Source organism: Biomphalaria glabrata, chromosome 8 (assembly GCF_947242115.1).
Source record: "Biomphalaria glabrata chromosome 8, xgBioGlab47.1, whole genome shotgun sequence".
NCBI lineage: Eukaryota > Metazoa > Mollusca > Gastropoda > Planorbidae > Biomphalaria > Biomphalaria glabrata.
Window position 1 is genome coordinate 30203266 of NC_074718.1, and position 24544 is coordinate 30227809.

Consider the following 24544-nt stretch of genomic DNA (forward strand, 5'->3'; position numbering starts at 1 on the left):
AATAAAATCACAAAAGATATAGAAAAGATCTATTTATAGAAAAGGGGTTTTTCCTGTAGTATAGGCCTTCGTTATAGATCAAGGTAATAGATCAAGAGTAGAGTATAGGGGCCTACTTAGTAACTATATTTATAGATAGATTCTAGATCTAGATTCTTGGCCTACTAATAATAGATTAACTATCTTATTACTCTTATGAATTAGGTCTAGATCTAAGTGTCAAAAGTCATCAAAAGTGTTGGATAAAGACATCCAACTTTTACTCCAAGATCATGAAGATGTGGTGTGATAGCACCTGACCTTCTACTTCTAGAGTAGGCCTATGGCTATTCAGACTTCAGTGAAGTTGAACAGGTCTAGGACTCTAGGACTAGCATGCTAGATCTTAAGAATTCAATAATTGGTATAATATATTAAAATAATTAATATATTTATTATATATATATATTTTTTTATTTATGGGACAAAAAGGCCAGATCAGACACACAAAAAATAGTGCCCAGCAGGGCTGTGTACTTCCTCCTATTCTATTGGCTATCTTCTTTGGCGTATTGCTGGGTCAAATGAAGCAGCGATTGCACGAAGGCATCTACATCTGGTTTTGTTCACATGGCAATGTGTTAATATTCAATCTTCGACGTCTACTGTTCCATACAAAAACAAAGGAGATGCTGGTCATAACAGAGCTTCTCTATGCTGATGATTGTGCCCTGCTAGCTCACAATGAACATGATCTCCAGAACGCGGTAAACAAATTTGCATACGTTGCCGGCTCTTTCGGTCTATCTATAAACCTTGGGAAAACAGAAGTCATGTTAGAGAAGTCACCCAATAAAACATACTCAGCCCCAAGGATCACAGTAAAAGCTCCTTAACGTGGTAGTCCACTTTACATATCTAGGTAGTATAGTATGTCAAATGACGCCTCACTTTAAAGGGAAGTTGATAATCGTCTGGCCAGAGCCAGTAGCGCTTTTGGACGCCTTTAGACGAGAGTTTGGCGGAACAAATCACTCCCCCTGCCTACAAAAATCAATGTCTACCAGGCGGTGGTTCTCTCAACCCTTCTATATGACTCTGAGACATGGACACTATACAGAAAACAACTAAGACTTCTTGAGTGCTTCCACCAAAGATGCTTGCGCTCCATCATGGACATACAGTGGCAAGACCGCACTACAAATAGCGATGTCCTTGCGAACGCCGGTATGGACAGTATAGAGGGACTTCTTAAGGTCCGGCAGTTATGCTGCGTAGGGCATGTATCCCGTATGGGAGATGAAAGTATGCCAAAGGCAGTCTTTTTTGGTGAGCTAAAAGGTGGTTGACGTAACAGAGGCACCCCACGGAAACATTTCAAAGACCAGCTTAGGCGTCAACTTTCCTTGGCTGACATAGAAGAGAGCACCTGGTTGCAAGTGGTCTCAGAACGAGACAGCTGGAGGTAACTCATGAAGGCTGCAGGATACACGTTTGAGACCAAAAGAAAATCCGCTGCCGAGTACAAACGCAGATGTCGAAAAGAAAATCTAAATCGACCACCTCTATTCAGATCTCTTCTGGGCATTTCGTCTCCACATCCAAACCCCAAGCTGTTATAGATCTGTGGAGGATTCGACTAGGAAGTATAAATAATCTTCAACCCTGAAGAAACACCCAAAACATGTAAAACTTATATTACAAACAAAACATTTACAAGTTTGAGTACATCCATAGGAGTGCAGCTCTTTTTAACTTATCTTATATAATACAGACGTTACTTCAAAAAAGAAGATGATTACGTCCTACGCGTCATGCATTTAGTCATGCATATTAACCAATGACTTAAATTCTGCCAAGTCACTGGTTTTCCTGGCTAGCTCAGGCAACCCATTCCATGCTCTAATAGCACTAGGGAAGAAGGAGTATTTGTACAAATTTGTCCTAGCATATGGGACGAGGAATGTGCCTTTATCTTTGTGTCTTTCAGAGTATTTTATTAAATTTTGTTTTTGTATTTGAAGATTATGGTTCAGTGTTTTATGTATTATTGCTACTTTACTTTTGAGCCTTCTGTCCTGAAGGCTTTCTAAATTTAGTGATTTTACTAAAGGTGTTACTCTAGTCAAATGTGAATATTCGTTTGTTATGAATCGCACTGCTCTATTTTGTGTCTGTTCTAGTTTCTTAATGTTTTCTTGAGTTGAGGGGTCCCAAACAGAGGATGCATATTCTATTATTGGCCTAACCAAGGTTAAATAACATTTTAGTTTTATGTTGTTATTTGATTTATAGAAATTTCTTTTAATAAATCCTAATGCTTTGTTTAATTTTTTGTAGTTTCATCAATATGTGGATTCCATGACAGTTTTTCATTTATTATAACACCTAGGTATTTTGCGTTTTTAGTCTGTGTTACTGGTTTGCCATGAATAAGATAAGTGGAATTAATTTGTTTTAGTTTTTTTGTTACTCTTAACAACTGACATTTTTCTGGGTGGAAAGACATGCTCCAATTTGATTCCCATTTCTGTAATTCATCTAATTCTTTTTGTAAAATATCTGTGTCTTGTGTTGTTTTTATTGTTCTATATATTATGCAATCGTCTGCAAATAATCTGACTTTTGTTCCTGAAGTAATGCAATTTGGTAAATCATTTATGTAAATTAAAAATAGTAGTGGACCCAAGACTGTTCCTTGAGGTACACCTGAGTTTACTGTTATCGGTGTTGATTTAGAGCCATTTATTATTACAGTTTGTTCTCTCCCTATCAGAAAGTCTTTAATCCACTGATGCAGTGGACCATTAATGCCGAAATATTTTAATTTTTTAAGCAAACTATGGTGGTGAACTTTGTCAAAAGCCTTAGAAAAATCTAGTAAGATAGCATCTATTTGTTCACTATTATCTAAACCTTTTGAAAAATCATCAATTAGTCCTATTAGTTGTGTTTCACATGATCTATATTTCCTAAAGCCATGTTGGTATGGTGTGAGGACATTATGTTTGTCTAAGTGGTTTATGATGTTGCTACATATTATGTGTTCTAGGATTTTACATGTGATGCTGGTAAGTGATACTGGTCTGTAGTTTCCTAGGTCAGATTTTTCTCCTTTTTTAAATAGGGGGGTGACATTAGCTTCTTTCCAGTCCTTTGGTACTCTGCCCTGGTTAAGTGAAGCCTGAAAGAGTATTTTGAACACTGGGGCTAGCTCATTACTTAGTTCTTTGAGTAATCTAGCTGGAATACCATCAGGTCCAGAAGCTTTATTTGGTTTGGTGTTGGCTAATAGTTTTTGAATTCCATTTTCTTGTACTACTATATCTTCTATGTTGTCTACTTGGTTCAAATTCAGTAATATGTCTTTGTCTCCTGGGGCTGAGAATGCTGATGCAAAGTATTTGTTTAGAATGTTTGCTTTAGTTTCATTATCATTATGTATTATGTTATGTTCATCTTTTAATGGCGCTACGCCTGTTGTTTCCATTTTCTTAGACTTAATGTATGACCATAGGTTTTTGTTGTTGTCTTTAGATATTACATTGTTTATGTATTCACTCTGCAGCTGTCTGCTTACTTTTTGGGTTAAGTGTTTAATTTTTATATACTTTTTGTAAACTCTTTCTGCATTAGTTTCTTTAAATTTTCTATATAGGTTTTCCTTCTGTTTACAAAGCTTCTTTAGTCTATTATTAAACCAGCATTTATTTATTTTGTTTGATGTGTATTTAGTTGGTATATGATTTTCTATAATGCTTTTAAGATGGTTTTTAATGAAATTCCAGAGGTCATCGACTGGTTGGTTAATGTCTTTTTCTAATAAGAATGTTTGTTGAAAGTTTAATGCAGCTTGGTGTAGTTGTGTTAGGTTACATTTATTCCAGAGTAAGATTTTTCTTTTGCGTTTTGTATTGGCTACTGCTTTTATCTGACTGTGTATTTTTATGATCTCATGGTCTGATAGACCAGGGATAATATCATAATCAACTACTAATCCAGGTCTGTTGGTTAAGAAGAGATCTAATGTGTTGTTTAATCTAGTTGGCTTTTTAATGATTTGATCTAAACTTAGGTTGTGTAAAGTTTCTATGAAAAGCTCATTTATGTCCTTAAGGTTTTGGTGTTTATCTATGGTTAGTGTTTTCCAATTTATATCAGGTAGGTTGAAATCACCCATAATCCAAAAAACTGCATTTTTATTTGTCTCTTTAAGTGTAGTAATCTGATTACATAGTTCCTGCATGTATTCTAAACTAGAATTTGGTGGTCTGTAAATGCTGCCTATTATTAGGGATGTTGAGGTGGTATTAATTTTACAAAATGTTGATTCTATATTTTTTGAGTTAGGTAAGGTAATTTCTTCTGCTATAAGAGTGTTTTTTATTGCTAAAAGAACTCCTCCATGATTATCAGCCCTATCTTTTCTAAAAATTTCATAATTACTATTGAAAATTTCTGCATTATAAATTTCAGGATGTAGCCAAGTTTCTGTGCCTGCAATTATGTCTGGTTTCTCACATTCTAATAAAATTTCTAAGTCTGCTGTTTTGTTCCTAATGCTTTGAAAATTTATTACTAAGGTTTTAAGGTATTTTGGTGTTACTTCTTTAGTAGGTTTGTTTAGTGAGGCTGTTGTATTAATTTTAGTAGATTTAGGTTTAACAGGAGTGGATCTGGCTAGTGGTTGGTGAGTTTGGTTTGGGATGGTGTTTAGGATGTTGTATGGGTTAGAAGTGTCTGCATCAAAGGAATCAAACAGTCCTGATGTAAACTGAGGTAACCCACACGGTACACAGTGCCATGATGCATCTTTGTTGCCTAAGGCATAATACACAGGTGTATTCATATGGAGACATGATGCATGGTACCATTCATCGCAGGTGTCACATTGAATGGCTTTCTGTTTCATGGTGCATACTTTTTTGCAGATCTTTAGAACTTATTTCTGAAGCATATATAATATATTATAATAAAAAATCTAGAAGGATTTACTCATAGCTTGAACATAAATTGGAGGCCTAAGCTATTTCCAGCTCAAGTTTGCAGATGATATAGACCTCATTGGAGAAAGTGCAGACCAGGTACAAGATCTTACTTCAAAATTGGATGCTGCAGCTAGAGCAGGTGGCATGGAAATCAGTGCTGAAAAGAGCAAAATACTAGTTTGTGGTGGAGATAGTACGAGATGTTACATACTTTTGAATGGCCAGACACTAAAAGAAGTTATTGACTCTTTATATCTTAGGGTCAAACATAAGAAATGAAGGATCAATAAAAGAGATAAAAACCTGTTTAAGCTTGGCATTCACTCCCATAAGCAAACTGTGAAAAATCTAAAGAAGTAACATCAACTTCCCAGTAAAAATAAAATTGTATTCTTTACAAGTGTTTGAAAAAGTTAAACACTAAACACTGAGGTGGAAAGAAAAATCCAAGCCTTTGAGAGTAAATGTTACAGAAAAATGCTGGTTATCAGATACCAGGAACAGAAAACAAATGAGTTTGTACTTTTACAAGTAAACTCTCTGGCTGGCAAAAAGGAAGAATTCCTCAATACTGGGTGATGCCCATCATGGGGTGAAACACAATTGGAAAAAAATGCACTTTTACAAAATCAAACAATTATTTTTAAAAAGTGATGCATGTTAATTTTTTTTTTTTGTTACATAAACATTACATGCAAACAAGGAGGAGCAAGAAGGTGGATTTTATGTAAGGTATAAAAAACAATTGTATTTCATTTGTAGTTATCAATATTTGAGTATTAATGCAGCAAAATTGCATTGCTACCAATGTTTAATAAATTATTGTCTGTCTAACCCTTTCTGAATACAACCTTTTTTTGACATAAACTCTTTCACCATGATTTTAGAGTTTTAAAAAAAGTGAGTTGTTGACAGGAAAATAAATTTTTGAAGCTCAGAACGCAGAAAAATGCTTGAAGGAGCTTGCACTATGTTATATAGAACTTTATAATATAAGCATTCAAGTACAATATTTTCTTTATCAATAGAACTTCACAATCAATCCAACCCTATTTGTTTGTTTGTTATATTGTTATTTAGCCTGGAAAAAAAATATCTTAGCTCATCTTACAAACCAGAAGACAACAATAGCATTGCATTATTTTCTTCTTCTTCATCGTTCTCATTGTTATGTTGGAGTGTTCATATGACTAGACCAATACATGAGATGAACTGCGCAGTGGTTTCCAAATCAGGGAGCTCTCCATATAGTTTTCTTTCTATTGGGGTGATTTGGGGCCAATGTCTTATACGGGCCTCTTGGTAGAGAGAGCAGTTTTGGAGGACGTGGTCGGCATTTTCTGGTGATACTCCACATGGGCAGATTTCACTGGTTCCAATTTTGAGCTTCCAGAACATGTGTTGTCGCATTCTGTTGTGTCCGGTCCTGAGTCGAAAGATTAGACGTTGGTCTTGTCGGGATAGCTTATAGTAAGCATCATCTTTCTTGTGATTTGGATGGGAGCTCATCCATTTCTCATTTATTTTATCTACAATTAATTTCTTCATTTCTTCTGGATAGAGTGCAGAGTTTACTTGTGAGTTTGTTCTCCCACTCTTGGCGAGTGTGTCAGCCTTCTCATTTCCTGCTAGTTGTATGTGAGATGGTATCCATTGAATAACAGTTTTTTTGCTGTTGTGGTTGAGCTTTGTAAGTGCTGTTCTGAGATTTTTAATATAAGGGGAATCAGAGTTTTGCAAGCTTTGGAGAGTTGTTTTTGCGTCTGTTAGAAAGACAATCTGACTGTGAGGGGAACTTGGATGATTTGCTAGCATGGTAGCAGCTAGTGCTAGTGCTTCCCTTTCTGCTCTGTGACTGTCAGAGAGCTCTCCAGATGCAAAGGATTTTTCTAGTTTTCCTCCATCTGGCCATTCGATAAGTATTCCAGCTCCTCCATTTGTGGTGGCTTTATGGGATGAGCCATCCGTGTAAACTCTGATCCACTGATTGCTAGGGTAATTGGTATGTAGAAAACAGTTCACTATTTCCTTGAGCTCTGTTGGTCTGTAATCAGATTTTCTTTTTATGTTTTCAATATGGTCCCTTATAGTAGGAAGAGGGCTTTCGTCCCAGGGTGGAGATTCATTATAGTATATCGAGGATTCCAGAGTAATTTTTTCAAGTTGGTGTTTCTTTTTTAGGTTTAGAGATTCCTGTATGAAATTGGTCCTTTTGAGACGGTTTTTTGTGCCAGTTTTGTGGATTTTTGTTCTGAGTGGGTGCCTCTCCAAGGTTTCCAATTTAGTGAATTGGGAAAGGATTTTTATTTCTCTTCTTTCATCCAGAGAGATCAGGGCAGCGTTTTCCTCCATAGCTCTTATGGGTGTTGTTTTGATTGCTCCTGTCATTATCCTTAGACCAATATTTTGAACCTTGTCTATTTTTCTTAGGTTGGTTTGGGCTGCTGAGCCCCATGCTGTGGCACCATATTCTAGTACAGGTCTTACATAACTGGTATAGGTCTTTTTCAGGATGTTGTGATTAGCTCCCCAATCTGTGCCAGCTAATTTTTTCAAGAGGGATAGTCTCTGGATGCCTTTACTCTGTGTTTTATCTATTTGGTTTTTTGCATTATGAAATTTAAGGATTCAGCATAAGAACGTAATCATCTTCTTTTTTGAAGTAACGTCTGTATTGTTACGAATCTCACTATCCAGGCTCTCTGCAAACTGCACCATACACCACCAACTTAAAGAACTTGACAACTCAGGGCTCCAAAGTAACGTAACACTTTAATAGTTGAATAAGTAACAGCCAATACTGTACAATTGGCAGTACGTACACTGTACAAATATCTCTCTTGTTAATAGCCGTTCCGCCGTATCGACTCTTGCACTGGCCTCTCCGTCTCGTTCCGGGCTTGCACTGGGTTCAACAGTTCAGGACTGACTTCACACACTAGGCTCGTTGTGTCGGACTCGATCGCAGACCAAGATCAAGACGCCAGCCGTCTCAACTGTACTTGACAGTACTCCGCACTGAACCGTCGTAATGCTCCGTACACAACCACACCGCTGAACTGTGCTGTAGTCGACCGGACTGTAGTGGACCTTCTGTCGTAAACCTCCTTTCTGAACCTTCTGTCGTGAACCTTGCTGTATTGAGCCCCTTTTCTCAACCGTCTTGACTGCGTCGCCTCCGCTCTTATATAGGGTCCCTACTGGCCTTCTCGAACCGGACAGAACGCCGCTCGACGTTTCTAGGTGGTCAGATGACTACAACTCTCGTGACGCTCCTGAGCTCTGTTCACGACGTCGAACCTTCCCGGACCGCCGTCGATCCTTCCCGAACCGCCGTGTTGACACTTGTCTCGGCTGACCGTCGTAACTCGTCACGGTTGACCGCTCCTCTAGCGCTGGCCTAGGGCAATTTGCGTCGGCTGACTACACACACACCACTACCCCTCTCTGTGCCACCACCAAGTTTATAACAGTATTATATAAGATAAGATAAGATAATCTGTATTCAGTGAAAATATAGGCCTACTGACCTATATGTATAATTATAGACTACAAAAAAATGTGGATTAAAATAAATCTTTTTTTTTTCAGTAATGACACAGGTACTGGACCAAGTTCAAAAAGATTAACAACCTTCATTGTGAATTGAGATCTAATTTCTTATTCACTATGTCTCACACACAAAATTCACAAGTATTTTACAACAGAAATCTAATTAAATGTATGCCGAAAGATAACTCATGCACATCTGGTCAGCGTAATGAGGAATCCATTATAGTCGAAAAAGCAAATAATTCTACCAGCTATAGCAAGAGTGATGGTGAGGGAGAAAAAAATAAAAAAATATTTTCTAGACGAAACCAGCAAAATAGAGGTAGGGGCAGAGGAAGAGGTGGCTATATTACACCTTCAGAGACAAAGGAAAATATACAGGTTAATGAGCCAATTAAAGCAGAGTCCAAACGAGGCAGACGTGGTCATAATGGTAGAGGAAGAGAGAGAAAATATAACTATATGCAAAGAAAATTTACACAAGCAGAAGGTGATCTGAATGAAAGAAAACAAAATGATAACATTAAATGCCTAGTAACTGAGAAATATGTGTCTAAATTTGATGAATTATCTTCACAAAAAGATTATTACTTTCAAGAACGAAGTGAAGAGTCATCTCAGAAAAGGAAAACTAATGAACCATACATCAAAAATGTCAAGAAGAATTATGAAAAAAATGGTGACAATGACTCTAAAGATCAATACCGGTATGTAAGAAGTCTTAACAATGATAAAAGTGATTGGGTAGAAACAGACACAGCCAAAAATAACAGATACAAAAAGTACCAATTGGGAAATCAAAGAGGCGCTTTTACACAGAGTATCAGGGACGCAGTAGATGTAGAGAAAGCAGCTTGTGATAAAAGGTCATCATCTCAAAATAGAAGCAGGGGCTGTGGTAATGATAAACCAAATTTTAGGGGATGGGGCAGAAAAAGAAAGAAACAGGAACGAAGAGAGAATGTTGATGTTGAGGCATTTACAAAGAATACTAATGAACCTAATTATAGTACACCTAGAGGAGGTACATGCAGAGGTAGAGGAGGCTACAGAGGAAGGAGTCGAGGTAGAGGTTCTTTTGAGATCAGTGGTAAAATGAACAGGGTTATTAATAATGCTACTCAACCAGAAATATCATTAACACCAGATGCAATGATAAAGAATGGGCATAACCAGGAGGAACAAAAGGATAATTTTGGCATAGAGACATTTACAAATAACACTAAAGATCCTAATTATCTTTCACCTAGAAGAGGTACATACAGAGGTAGAAGGGGTTACAGAGGAAGGGGTCCAGGCAGGTTTTTTTGTGAGGTCAGTTGTAAAATAAACAGTGTTACAAATAATACTACTCAACCAGAAAAATCATCAACAGCTAATGAAATGATTAAAAATGAAGATACCAGGCTAAATGTAAATGTACTGCAGATGGAAACTCCTACAATAACTAAAAACCCAGGACAATTACTCCAAAACAAATCTCAAGGACACAGTAGTCAAAATATTCCTTCACAACCTACTCTGAAATTATCGTCGACAGTAGTTGAAAAGAATACACATTTATTGAATAGTAATTCAGAAGGTAACGTAAAGCAAGCACTTTTTAAAGACAAGATTTGTGCTAATGCCAATTCGGCTTCAAAAAGTTCAATAAGTACAACCAAAGTAGCACCAAAACGGGAAATAGAAAATATCCAAAGTAAGACAAGCCTGCCAAGAATTCTGCAGAATGTAACTAAAATAAAAAATTGCACTGCCACAGTTACTTCATCAACTGCAGCAGGACCCAATAATACTCAAATGAACCACAGTGTGGCATCCATACCCAGTCTAGCAGCGTTTAAAACAGTTAGTGTGCAATCTCTAGAATCATCTACAATTTCTAGCTTAGCATCTCAACAAAATATGCCACCAACTGTTTCCAACAAATCTCAATTCAGCCTTAGCACCAACTCCGGTTTAGCACCATGTCTAGCTACAGCAACAAAAGGTGCAAATACTAATTCCAGCCCTGTTTCAGCTGCAAGTGCCGGTAACTCATTAAGAAAACAATGGTCTACAAATAGTCCTATGAAAACTACATCTCCACCAACAAGCATACATAGAACAGTTGTAAGTCAGGTTAGTACGAAGAAACTTTCCTTTCAGGTGACAGACTCTTGCAAGCTTGTGATAAAATCATATGGGAATGTTACCATAGATGACAGTGATGTCATTGTGTCTTTCTTGGATACAGGCTTGGATTTGAAAAGCAATGCAACAGGCCAAGCTATTTTAAGAGTTAGTCCTAACCATGAAGCAGAAATAAAAGAATGTTATCGCACAGGATCAAGTTCATATTTAGTTTCAAAATACTATCCAAGATCTCTCAATTGTTTGGCTATTTGTCATGCCCTCCACAATGCATGGATGCCTGATTTTTCAGAAAAGGTTTTTCACACTCAACTGAACCTCATTTTTGATGTAGTTAAAAAGGTTCAAGCAGAGACGATATCATTTCCACCTCTTAGTTGTGACTATCCATTTTACTTCTCTGCAAAAACTGTTGTGCCATCTTTTCTTTACTTTTTATCTCATTTGAACATTGAAAAGTGCTTATCAAAGATTGTAGTTCATGCAACAGTGTCTAATGTATTTCAAGAATTTGAATGTCTGGCTCCTTTTTATTTGAATAGGACTAATGAGTCAAAGCTATTGTTTTCGTTGCCTCTTCAACGAAATACTTTGAGTTATCTGAACATTGCATTAAAAAGTGACAAAATATTTCCTTCATATTGGAGCTTGAATGGCGACATGTCCGTTGAAAACAAAGAAACTGAAACATCCATTGAAAACAAAGAAACTGAAACATCTTGGGGTATGAGCTTGTTGAAAAATATTGTTTCAGCAGTGTCTAGTTGGTTTACTGGGGAGAGTGTTCCAGACTTCAACTTCAAAGAAGCCAAGCTTGTGGATGTAAATAATGAAATCAAGATTGTTGTAACAAATCTTGTAAATCGTACACTGCATCAGAATGTGGTAGGCCATGGAGCTGATGCCATTGGTGTGAGATACTCCTCCTTTAAAATTCTTGATGTCAAGAGAATTGAGAATCCAACATTATTTGAACAATATCACACAGCTAGAAAAAGAGTAATGGAGAAAATGATTAGAAAAGGACATGTTTGTACAAGTATTGGTACACTAGTGGGATCAAAGGGAAATGTTGTGACATGGGACTCACTGCCTGACAGTCTAAAGAAAGAATTATACTCTGAGATCAATGAACACTATTTATTTCATGGAACAAACACCAGTGCCGTTCACAGCATTGTTGAACATGGTTTTGACTTAAAGTATTCCAATGAATGGTGTTTATTTGGAAAAGGGATATATTTTGCTGAAAAGGCTATGAAATCTGACCAGTATACAGGTAATAAAATCTGTGTGCAGTCTTTACCTACATGGAGAGTGTTTCTGAATCATCTTTTAATGTTTTACCAAATCTTAAAATTATTATAGCTACTGCATGTGAATTATGGGAATTCAAAGTTATTTCATCAAAAGTAGAAAAATATTAAGCATTTTACACAAATCTTTCCAAAAGTAAGCCCCAAACATATTGTAAAGACTATTATTGCAAGCAACCACCCTCTAACTTGTAACTATGATTTTTTAGCTGAATGTTTTACTAAAAAGTTCTGCCTCCCTTTACTTTTTACAAAACTTAATATTTACTCACTTTGTCTCTCTGGTAAAAAGTTTGTACACGTTATAAACGACACCCAATCTCAGATCAAGCTGAAATTTTGCACAATTATTTCTTTTATCTGAGAACAAAAGAATCAATTAAAAAATAACCAATTAGTTAATTAAATATTGGTAATTAATAATTTTGTTTGGTATCTCGAACAAGGGAAAAAAATTTTACTTGACTGTAGAGGTGGTATAAGCTGAATTAGTTCTTTTATAGGTCACTGCTTTAAATTGAAACACACAATACATAACTATACAATCTAGTCAAAAGTACCTTGACATTAGCAGAGTGGTTAGTATGTCAGCTTCAGGTCATTCCCCCTTTTTTTTTTAAATTTAAAAAAAAACTGATTACTGTAAAAATCCATCCAGATGTCAGTTTCTCCCCCCCCCCCCCCCAATTTTCCCCAGATAAATGATAGGATCATAGCATTGAGAAAGCTAAAAGCATGAAATAGCGCTAAACAAAAAAAAATTGGTAAATATATATATTATTATCACACAGATTTATTGTTGTTGGTCTAGATCTATTACAAATTTAATTACATGACTGATCCAAACTAATTGACACAATTAAACTTCAAAACTTCATATAAGCTTGGATTTTTTAAAAAGTATTTTAAAAAATCTTTTTCTTGTTTTAAGTGTCCTTAAAACCACTTTATCAGTTTGTATAGTGAGAATTTTTTTTTTAGTATTCTACAATTATAACATTAGAAGATTGGTACAGTAACTTACTTAATAGATAATTTAAAAAAAAAAAAAATTTATATGTTTTATATATGTATAATTTTTTGTTTACTTTTCAGACAAACATTTTCGACGTCCTAATGGAACTAAGCTAACTATGATAATGACAAGAATTTTGCTAGGAAATGCATTTGTATGTGATGAAAGTCACAAAAAAGTATCTAATTTAGGTAAAGCAGATAGCTTGACATGTTTATCTAGTCTTTCATTTACAATATATCCAAGCATAAATCTAAAATATTCTATTTTTTCCATATTTTTGTAGGATAATGTACATGTATAAAATGTTAAATTTTCTTGCTTATAAGCAGCTTATATTAATTTACAGATCCCAAAAAGAGATTCAAGAAGCCACCATGTATGAGCTGTCATGATGATCTGTGTTACTGCGGAAACAGAGACTATTATGACTCTGTGATGGGAGATGGAAAATGGCTTTTTAGAGAGTTTGTAGTCTACGATGCCAGCCAATGTTATCCTGAATTCCTTATAACTTATGAAAGGGTTTAAGCTTTACCTTTTTAAACTGTCTTATAAAAAAGGGTAATATCAGTGTCTGTATGCAGTTTAAAGTTAGGTCCTCAATTTCATTCAACTTGAAATCAAGTTCACCAGTTTCTAAATTATACTTGGAAAAAAAATGTTGTATGTAATGTATTCTGTGTTCAAAAAAGGTGTTCAATATGATCTGCTATAAGGGTGAAATCCTTGCTTGTTGGGCCTTTATTTCATCTGATGAAGACCCTGAATTTTGTATACTCTACTAACTCTAGTTTGCTCTCAGGGATATAGGATGTTTCAAGTAAATGATGATCAAATAAGAGAAAATATATAAATCAAGATGTATTTGGCTTACCAAGAGTAGTAAGTACTTTGAAGTAATTCTTAAATCAAAAGTATTGCCCAAAACCTTGGATTAGACTATATAGCATATATGGTATCCTTTTAAGTTGTTCGGTTAATAATTCTTATTTATAGTTAGATTAAAAAAAACAACAAAAAAAATGTAAATTTTATTAATAAGCCATGACACATAAACTTTTAAGCAATATTTTAGCTGACATTTGGATTAATTAATGGCTGCTTGTAAAAAATTAAACTTTATTATTTATAATAAAAAAAACACATTGAAATGTAAAATGTGTCTCTTGTGAAAAGATGGAAGCTGTAAGCCAGCTAGGCATGTCAAACTCATTAAGGTGTATGGGCCGCATAAAAACTTAATATGACTTGAGGGGCCGCCGCCAAAAATCAGTTGCAAAGCATCCTACTAGTTTTTATGTAAATTAGAAACAATACAATAGAATGCAATAATTAATGGCTTACCTTTCCCTTAGTTAGCTAAATTTAAATTGTAGTACTATTTGGTAACTAAAAATTACTATGATTACGCCTTATTTTCTTTGTCCTGATGCTTGAGATCTTTTCTGCGATACAAGTTATTAATGTCAGGTTGAAGTTTGTTTGCCACTGACACATTCATCAATGATGACTAATTTTGATCAGATAATCTTGAACGGTGTGATGTTTTTTTTAGCTTTCATTATGGAAAAGAACTGCTCACAGAGATCAGTGCTGGCAAACATAGATAGAATTCTGGCTGCAAATTTCCGCAACTCAACGTACCGTTCAGGTAAAAAAAACTGTAAAATTTTGGGACAGCCAATTCTATATACTTAGCTTTCAACAAAGAATCTGACTCAATTCTATAAACTTTAGTTGCACATTACCAGCAGCATTTTCAGAAGCAAATGAAAATGGAGATACAAACAACGAAAATTCTTGCTCGTATGAAACAAAGTCACGAAAACGTTCATTGAAAACATCTACTAACGATTCCAGGTGTAAGACATGTTTACCAAATGTTGTAGCCGTATTTAATCTTTTTAGTTCCTGAGACGTTGAAAAGTGAAGATTTTCATAATTTTGCTTGAAAGCGCTTTACATCATCACACGCAGTTGTGACAGTTTTGTCTTTACTTTGAAGTTTCAAATTCAAGACTTGCTAGTGACCATTGAGACAACTGCAAATGCCAAATCCTGAACCCAAATCTTGAACCCATTCTTCAGTTTGGAAATGTTCAACAGATTCACCTGTCATGTTCAGAAACAATACAATTTCTTAATGCAGTGCAAAAAATCTCTTCAATACTTTATGAAAGGAGAGCCAGCGGTGCTCTGTGTAGTAGGGAACACAATCAAATTTGTGTCCAAAGTCATCCAGAAACATTGAAAATTGTCGAGGATTTAAACCACGTGGACGAATAAAATTGAGAACGACTGAAACCGGTCTTATGACATGTTGGCACTGTAATTGCTGTGCGCAGAATGTTCCTTGGTGAATGATGCACTAAAAATTAGCAAATTTAAAATTAGCATCAGTCTCTCTTATTTTTGCAAGTAGCTTTGCATCAAAACCATTTCATTTCATGGTTGGTGCACCATCCGTTGTTAGACTAGCTAGCTTTACCAAAGATAAATTGTACTGCAATATCACCTGTTATTTCTCAAAACCATCCTCACTTGTGGTGTTAAGCATAGAACAAAACTCAAGTAGCTCCTCATGTATCTCAAAATTCCTGTCACAAGCCCTTATGAATATTCACTAAATGATTTGCTAAGGCTTCCAATTAAGTTTGACAGAATGTAGCTGGCTTTCACTGCAGACCCAAATCTCGTTGTTCAGTTTAACAAATACTATTTTTCAATTCAAGTAACTTGTCATCTTTTATTTTCATGCGTAATAGTTCAACATTTTGATAATTTTTGAGGTGGCCAAGTGGGCCGCATGCAAAGTGGTCGCAGGCCGCATGTGGCCCCAGAACGCCGTGTTTGACATGCCTGCTGTAAGCCTTAAAAATGCATATTTTGTGTGCTATTGTTGAGTCTTATTTAAAACAACATAAACAATGCATTTAAGACAACATAAATCTGTTTATTTACATCTGTCAGGAATATGACTGATTATACATATTTATTGTTAATTCACTGCTACTTTGGGTTGTGTATTTACATATGTTGAGCCAACTATACATGGCTTTCTGTATGGTGTTTTATTTTATTGTTCCATATACTAGCTATGTCTTTAAATTTATCATTTACATTTATGTATGCATTGTAATATTAGTTGTATGTTAAACTATTCATTTACATGTATATTTTAGGCTAATATTCAATTATCTGCTTCATTTAGTCAAAAAGAACAGTGATATTTTTTCCTAACAATAATTTCTCTAGATCTATATGGGCCACATTAATTTTTTTTTAAAGTTTAAGCAAATATGTTACTCTAGGACCAAATATTAATTAAAAAAATGATTTACTACCTTGCAAAATTTTGAGTAGATGCTTTTTATCAAATTTGTTATCTTTTTTATATTGAAGCACATATATTTATACAAAGTATTCTACATACTGAGAACAAAGGTTTTCTTTATCTTGATATCAACCTGTAAGAGCTTGACAGTGGAATGAAAGGACAATTTTAATTGCAGCTTATGAGAAAGGAAAGAAAATAATTTACTAGTCGTTCTTCATTTCCTGACATTGTACCAACCTTATCTTATCACTGAGCTCCTCCACATCAAGCCCACTCCTATCCAGACTTTTGAGATAATACAATCAATCGCAGAGAGTTTTTGTTTTCCTTTTAACAAAAACAAATCTCAAAATAGTTCTTTAACTTTATTGTTGAATTTAACATAACATATACTTCAGACATCCAAAAGAATATCTAAGTACCGTACCTTGCAGCTTTTTTTTTTCTTCCAGACAAGAGACTTCCATACTTACATAGAATTTAAAACACATTCTGCATTGTTTGTACAAGGTATGAAACTGATGCATGTTTTGCATTGCTGCCTTTCAATCTTTATTACTTTCTTATTAGGATAACATCTCTCTGTATATCCAATGAAAATTCAACTTTTTTTTATTCAAAAATGAACTTAACTTTTATTGACAATATATAGAGCTTTCAATACCAACACAAGCGAAATAATAATAAGGCTTGTCTTTGAGTCCGAAGATTAGTAAAGAATGCAGTATTTCCAGTGGCTGCGCAGCCCAAGCTGTGACCTACATATTTTGCCACAACTAGGGCAAGCATAACCATTGTCCGCAGGTGGTTGATTTAGATTTTCTTTTTCGCCATCTGCGTCTGTCCTCGGCAGCAGATTATCTTTTGGTCTCAATTGTGTGAGCAATAATATAAGTGAAATAATATTTTTAAAAATTCATACAAAATATATTTACTTCAATAAACTCACCAGAGTTTATTCAGCCTATAAGAACAATAACACACACTTCATAACACCAGTTAAACACAAGCTTTAGGGTTTATATTGTAGGCCAATTGGGTTATTGTAAAATGGTTTGTTCACCAGTATATCCTAGTGAAATTTTCAGTAGTCTACAGACAAAGTTATTTCATTAATTATAATTGGACATATTTTGATACACATAACATCATCAGCATGTTAGATTGGAGTATGCCCTTTTCAGAATGAATATTTCTAGGGTCTTTACCAACTATGAAAAGTCATAGACATTAATTTGCTTTTAGATGATTATGAAATTTATACCATATTTTTTTTTTTTTTTTAAATGAAAAAACATGACAACTTGCTAAACACATATTTATTTCAAAGCAAATGAGATTCACATCCAAAGGCAGAAATAGTCTATAAAACATGTCTTAATATTAAACAACTAACTCAAAAACTCAGCAGACAGCTTCAGAGTGAATACATTAACAAATTAATCTATAAGGATAACAATAAAAATGTAGAGTCATATCATTTTTTAATTAATAGAAAAAAACAACAACAGAGTATCTACTGAGAAAGCCAACAGATATGACTATAACTTTCCTGATGACATCTCAGAACAGCCAGAACCACAAAAGTCTAGAGCAGTGGTTCCCAAACTGTTTTTGTCTCTTAGAACCCTTGCAATGTTTTCCAGTTTTCAGAAAAACCCTTGCTTAAATAATATATAGCATTTTTGCAAAGTCATTAACTTCATGTATCACTTTTTTTTAAACCACGTTCTAACAGCAGTGCTGAAGTGTGGAAAAGTGTTTTAAAAAAAATATAGGGCCTCTGAAGTTGTAGATGGCTACATTTATTAATGAAATTCAAATTAAAACCAAGTGAAATTAATGTTAATATTTAAATTAGTACATGAAATCACCCTATAACAATACAATAAAAGCTAGCGCATGTATCATATGATTGATATGATCCTGATGCTTTAAAAATACAATTCAATGTAGAGCTTTAATTGTTGATTAGTTAATTGGCAATCGTGCTAAAACCTCTTATTTATACTAGATTATATGATGATAAAAAAAGCAGAAACTTTATGGCGATAATTTTTTAAATTTAAATTGTACACCTACTTTAAGCTGTTCATTACTTATTCCGAGCAGTTGTTATTGTAATGTTAAATTCTTCTCTTATATATCATTATCATTAGATTTATTATCCTTTAAGATATATTAGCCAACCTGTTTCAGAATATCCTCAAACGACATTTGAAAATCAGAATAGAGGTCTCGCAAGAAATGCTGACATTTTTGTGTTTGTTTTATCAAATTTAGGTTATCAATTTATAGCTCCAAGTTAATCTCATAAAATGTATGAAACAAGTCTGTTAAATAGCAATATCCCATTTCCGTTTGTTAAAAAAAGAAAATTTTGTTTCAAAATTATATTCAAGCATCCAAGAATTTCGAAAGTGTCAAAAAGAGAAACAAATCTTGTTAAATAACTTTTGACATCAGTGTGGAGAAGAAATGTTATGAAAGTTTTTGTCATTTTCTTCATAAAACTGAGCGAATAATCCCCTATTCAAGACGTAGGCCTACGTACGTTGCTTCAGATTTCTTTAATTGTGTTAATAAAAAATTGCTGAGGTTCATGCAATATACTGCCTAGAATTAGAACAACTAAATATTGTCGATGGATATAAACACAGAGTGTTGCTGATACTCCATGGGGACATTTAATTTTTTAAAACTCTAGCGTTGTTTGTTTTACAGCGTTTCATATAGTTTCATTACATAAAACTTTGTTGCATAGATGCCACATAGTAGGCCTATTTGCAGTCTGACAAGGAACAAATAATTAGGCCTAATCCAAAATTCAAATAATCAACACTGGAACTGTACATTTGTTTTATTTAGATTAAGTCATGTTTAATATTAGTTAACAGAAGGTGAAATTATGCTGTTTGAGTAATTAGTTACTATATTTAAACTAACAATTTTTCAGTCTATTAATTTCCATTAATGGGAGATCAAAATTCATTTTTTCAAACTCGTAGACCCCATGGAAGTAGTGGTAGCTAGCAGACCTAGTCTGGGGGTCTATATAGACCACTTTGGGAATCACTGGTTTAGAAAGTCCATATTAGCAACTACGCTAGGGCCTGTTTTAGAGCCATCACTAGCCTACATAATAATAATAAGGCGTGTTTTCGAGTCCGAAGGTAAATGAGGAGTGCAGTAGGGCATATTTCATGTGGCTCGCATTCCTTACATATTTTGCTACATCCATAATCGTTGTCTGCCTGTGGACGGCTTAGGTTCCTTTTCAGCATCTACGCCTGTCCTCGGCTGTAGATTTCCTTTTGGTCTCAAATGTTTATCCATTATAATAAATCACCGGCGGTCTCGTTTGGAAGCCGGCTGCTGCCAGCTGTTTTCTTCTATATTATGTCAGTTAAAGCAAGCTGGCGCCTAAGCTGGTCTTAATGAAAGCCTTATCGGAGAGCTTATACATGGCGCCGACTACTTTTCAGCTCACCAAAAAGCACTGCCTGGCATACGGTCGTCGTCCACCATGTAAGATATTATATGTGCCCTACCCAGTAGGCCTAGCAGTTAGATCGAACTATTGGCCTAAGCAATAGGCCTACTTCGAATACTGCCACATCGGCATTCGCAATAGCCTTAAATATCTTTAAAAAAAAAAAAAAAAAAAAAAAGAACTTATTCTCAATATATTATGATGGGCGCAGAAATCTTTAGTTAAAGTGTTCAAGAAGGAGAAGTCTTACTTGATTTCTATTGAGCACCCATGTCTCGGAGGCTTGAGAGAACCACTAGGCTGCCATTGGTAGACACATTTTTTTATTCCGCTACAGTCCGCTACACTCTCCCTTGGAGGCGTCTTAAAGCGCTACTTTCCTTAGCAACACGATTATCAACTTCTCTTGAAAGTGATGCGTTATTGAATACCTGCCTCCCAGATATGTAAAATGGTCGACCACACTGTCACAACCATCGGCATAAAGCTCTGTGACGACCATCACTTTTGTTTTAGTATGGGGCAGTATTATAGACGTCGAAGGTTGATGGACATTGCCTTTTACATAGGCCTACATCTAACATTACCTCGTCTAGATCACACGCTCAGCAAGAACAGACTTGATTTATGATCAATTTAATTTAATATTAATCTTATTGGAATCGTTATATAGTTACTTATTCTGATAAATGGATTTTAATTATAATTAAAGAAGAGAGATCCGAACTCCGAAGATAAAGAGGAATGCAGTATTTCCCCTGGCTACGCACGTAACATATTATTATAAGTATTTGTGTATATCATGGGCGTAGCCAGGGGGGGGGGTTCTTGGGGTTCAAACCCCCCCCCCCCCGAAATGAAATCCCCCCAGTGCGGGTGGGGGGGGGGAACGGAATTAAGTGACTGATTTTTGCTTTCATTTTGTTTATTTTAGGTGAGATTTTAATACTAAATCATCACTTACCACAGCACAGTCAAGGCAGTTTTGAGTTAAAAACCCTCAACCAGGGGGTTTTGAGTTTAAACCCCCCTACCAGGGGGTTTTGAGATTTAAAAAACCCCTATCAGGGGTTTTGAGATACAAATCCCTCTACCAGGGGGCTTTGAGTTTAAAACCCCTGCAGGGGGTTTTGAATTTTAAACCCCCTACCAGAGGTTTTTGCAGTTAAATCCCCCTCTTCTATAAAACTAAACAAAAAAAAAATGCAAACAACAATCCCCAAATTCCAACAGCACAGTTGAGGAAGATTTTGATTTTAAAACCCCCTCCAAAATTTACGATAAACCCCATCTTCAATATAAAAAAAAAGCAAATTACACACTCAAAATTCCATGAGCGTAGCCAAAAGGGTTTTGAGTTTAAACCCCCCCTCCCTCCAGTTGGGGTTTGAAGCTAAAAATTACCTCTTCAATATAAAAAAAGCAAATTACACACTACAAAATCTATGAGCGTAGCCAAAGGGGTTTTGAGTTTAAATCCCCCTTCTCCAGATGGCTTTTTCTTTAAAGTTTAAAACCCCTCCAGATGGTTTTGAGTTTAAAATTTCCCTACAGAGCGTTTAGAGTTGAAAACCTCTCTCTTCAATATAATTTTAAAGCAAACTACGGTCACCAAATTCTATGATCGTAGCTAAATGGGGTTTTGAATTAAAAACAAAACAAAAAAACTCGAGATTTCTTAGTTTAAAACCCCTCAACAGATGATTTGACGAAAAAACTTTCCTTTTCGATATAAAATCTAAAGCGAAATACAGGCATGTAATTCCAAGAGCGTAGTCAAGAAAGGTTACAAATTTCTACCAGTGGCTTGGGCTCCATTAATAAAGTTTGAATAGTCTTCTGCCGAAATTGAAAATCATTAAATGTGTCTCAACAAAGATGGCTAAGACAGATCATATGCCGAACTGGGAGTCGAATCCTTAGTAAGGTTGTGACAGAGCGTCGCATGAGGTTTTGCGGGACGTGTTCTCACACAAAATGAATTACGCAAAATAAGAGTTGAGGAAACAGCTTACCGGAAAATGCGCCTAACGGCGCGAGAGGGTCTAAGTCAGTAAGAATAGCACATAAGGTTTTTGAAATAAAACTTTTTAATAGCAAGATAATGCACTGTAGATACCTCAGAATATGCATTTTGTTGGCTTTCAATACCAGAAATAGTGCTCGGCCCCGCGCTGGGGGAGCGCTGCGAACTCCCCCAGACCCCCTTGCTAGCAAGGGCGGGGAGTTTACAATAAACAATAAACGTCTTCCGAAAGGATCAGAATATATAATAAAGATTAATTATGTACACACAAACATGTATATATATATATATATATATATATATATATATATATATATATATATATATATATATATATATATATATTGTTACGAATCTCACTATCCAGGCTCTCTGCAAACTGCACCATACACCACCAACTTAAAGAACTTGACAAGTCAGGGCTCCAAAATAACGTAAAGGTTTAATGTCCATAAATAACAGCCAATACTGTACAATTGGCAGCACGTAGAACAGTACAAATAGCTCTGCGATAACAAATATCTCTCCGATAACACCGTTCCGCCGTATCAAGTCTTGCACTGGTCTCTCCGTCTCGTTCCGGGCTTGCACTGGGTTCAACAGTTCGGGACTGACTTCACACACTTGGGCTCGATGTGTCGGACTCGATCACAGACCAAGATCAAGACGCCGGTCGTCTCAACTGTACTTGACAGTACTCCGCACTGAACCGTCGTAATGCTCCGTACAGAACCACACCGTTGAACTGTGCTGTAGTCGACCGTGTTCTGAACTCCTGTCGTGAACCCGCTTTCTGAACCGTCTCTCGTGAACCGTCTTGACTGCGACACCTCCGCTCTTTATATAGGGTCCCTACTGGCCTTCTAGAACCGGACAGAACGCCGCTCGACCTTTCTAGGTGGTCAGATGACTACAATTCTCGTGACGCTAATGAGCTCTGTTCACGACGGCGAATCTTCCCGAACCCTCTTGTTGACACTCGTCTCGGCCGATCGTCGTACTCGTCACGGTTGACCGCTCGTCTAGCGCTGGCCTGGGGCGATTTGCGTCGGCTGACTACACTCACACCACTACCCCCATCTGTGCCACCACCAGGTTTATAACACTGCCCCCTCCTTAGATCTGTCCGTCCCGGGCAGATTCAACCTCCTGACATTGGCTGTGAAATTTCATCGCTGTAGGTGGGGGTCGATCGGTGGCAGTTGGCTTGCGTCTTGAGCTTAATGGGGCCATCCATGTTGCAGTCAGCAATGGTCGCTTCCTTCTTCTCCTCCAGTTTGCCTTGACCTGGTTGCCTCGCCGTCGTGCTTTCATCGCCATCCACGTGGAACTCAGAAAACGTTTTCTTCTCCTCCAGTTAGCCTTCATCTGGTTGTATCGACCTCGTGATCGCAAGGTCATCCATATTGCACTCCGCAAAAGTCGCCTTCTTCTTCTTCTCCGCCAGTTGGTCTTCATGTGGCTGCAGTTATTTCTTGGTAGAATCACCATGCACGTTGGACGCCGCCTTCTTCTTTTCCTCCAGTTGATCGTCTTCTTGTTGCAGTGACTTTGTAGTTGCATCGCTCTCTTGTCGGTCGGTACCAAGGACAGCCACTTGACACATGGAGAGGTATAGGATGTAAGGGCTGGGGATACCAAGATCGTTGGCAAAAGAGGTGGCTTCATAGGGCTTTGCGAAGAAGGACTGGGATGGGCTTCAAATCCACAGGGCGGGGAATTGTGGTACAGGTCATCATCTTCAGCCTTGTCTGGAGGGCATGCTCTTGGGGCAGGTTGGTAACACTCCTCGTGCAAAGGTCCCTCGTCTTCGGCGTCAGGCTCCATTCGGCTTTCTTGACCACCATCAGGACCTCTCTCTCTCGTCTCAGTATCGGGCCAATCACTTGTTGGTTTCAGACCTGGTCGATGACTTTTATCGTGCAAATGTCCATCAACTTCAACGTCAGGCTTCCTTGGATTCTCTTCAACACCATCAGGACTTTCATCTCCAGTCTTGGCAGCTGGACCAACGTCTTTTGGGTGCAGACCTGGCTGGTATCTCTCGACTTGCATATGTCTCTCAACGGCTTCGTCGGGTTTCAATGGGTTCTCATGATCACCACCAAGGCTCCTCTCACTGGTTTTAGCATCTCGACAAACATCAGTATTGGTGATTCTCTCCTCCACAGCAGGTATGCGTTGGTTCAAAGCCAATAACTCGGTTTTGATTCCCGAGACAATGACATCTATCTTGGCGTCTACCTTGGTGTCCATGGCATCTATCTTGGAATTGATGTTTCCTAGCATTGAGCTCAACAGCTCCTCCATGTCTGGTTCTACTTGAAAAAGATACGTGTCTGGATCTTCCTCTTCTTCCATTATGTCTTCCCGGAGGCGTGCTTGTAAGGTTTCTTTGTTTCCACTTGTCTTCAGCCCTCTATCACGTAGCTCTCGCTTCAGTTCTTTCAATTCGAGTTCGTACAGCAGTTTCAGACGAGCCATAGTAGATCCGTTCCTATCCGATACGATCCGATCCCACTTCTGACACCAGTGTTACGAATCTCACTATCCAGGCTCTCTGCAAACTGCACCATACACCACCAACTTAAAGAACTTGACAAGTCAGGGCTCCAAAATAACGTAAAGGTTTAATGTCCATAAATAACAGCCAATACTGTACAATTGGCAGCACGTAGAACAGTACAAATAGCTCTGCGATA

The 24544-nt window shown here is 36.6% G+C and overlaps 2 protein-coding genes across 4 annotated transcripts; one reads left to right on the forward strand and one right to left on the reverse strand.

Moving 5' to 3' along the window:
* Positions 1 to 58: 58 nt before the first annotated feature.
* Positions 59 to 16348, forward strand: LOC106070540 (uncharacterized). Of its 3 annotated transcripts, none has more exons than XM_013230468.2 (4): positions 59 to 83; positions 8559 to 11931; positions 13064 to 13174; positions 13333 to 16348. In XM_013230468.2, exons 2-4 carry the CDS (start codon positions 8637 to 8639, stop codon positions 13512 to 13514), a joined length of 3588 nt encoding a protein of 1195 aa, XP_013085922.2. In that variant the 5' UTR covers positions 59 to 83; positions 8559 to 8636; the 3' UTR covers positions 13515 to 16348. The 3 variants fall into 3 exon arrangements, with proteins under 3 accessions (XP_013085922.2, XP_013085921.2, XP_055894794.1); XM_013230467.2 differs by lacking the exon at positions 59 to 83 and adding an exon at positions 90 to 403; XM_056038819.1 differs by lacking the exon at positions 59 to 83 and adding an exon at positions 90 to 354.
* On the reverse strand, positions 8005 to 24326 carry LOC129927826 (uncharacterized). The gene is made up of 3 exons (XM_056039348.1): positions 23985 to 24326; positions 22656 to 23876; positions 8005 to 8084 (listed from the first exon to the last, which is right to left on the reverse strand). The coding sequence occupies exons 1-2, from the start codon at positions 24324 to 24326 to the stop codon at positions 22959 to 22961; spliced, it is 1260 nt and encodes a 419-aa protein (XP_055895323.1). The 3' UTR covers positions 8005 to 8084; positions 22656 to 22958.
* Between the last annotated feature and the right edge of the window lie 218 nt (positions 24327 to 24544).

What these genes read in the sequence shown, in the direction of transcription:
- LOC129927826 (XM_056039348.1), bottom strand. Translation starts at nt 24,326, where the DNA reads ATGGCTCGTCTGAAACTGCTGTACGAACTCGAATTGAAAGAACTGAAG. An exon ending in AGAGAATCACCAATACTGAT is followed by an intron (nt 23,877 to 23,984) that starts GTTTGTCGAGAT and finishes GAGAGATACCAG; the next exon opens with CCAGGTCTGCACCCAAAAGA.
- LOC106070540 (XM_013230468.2), top strand. Translation starts at nt 8,637, where the DNA reads ATGTCTCACACACAAAATTCACAAGTATTTTACAACAGAAATCTAATT. An exon ending in GAAATCTGACCAGTATACAG is followed by an intron (nt 11,932 to 13,063) that starts GTAATAAAATCT and finishes TTTACTTTTCAG; the next exon opens with ACAAACATTTTCGACGTCCT. An exon ending in CAAAAAAGTATCTAATTTAG is followed by an intron (nt 13,175 to 13,332) that starts GTAAAGCAGATA and finishes ATTAATTTACAG; the next exon opens with ATCCCAAAAAGAGATTCAAG.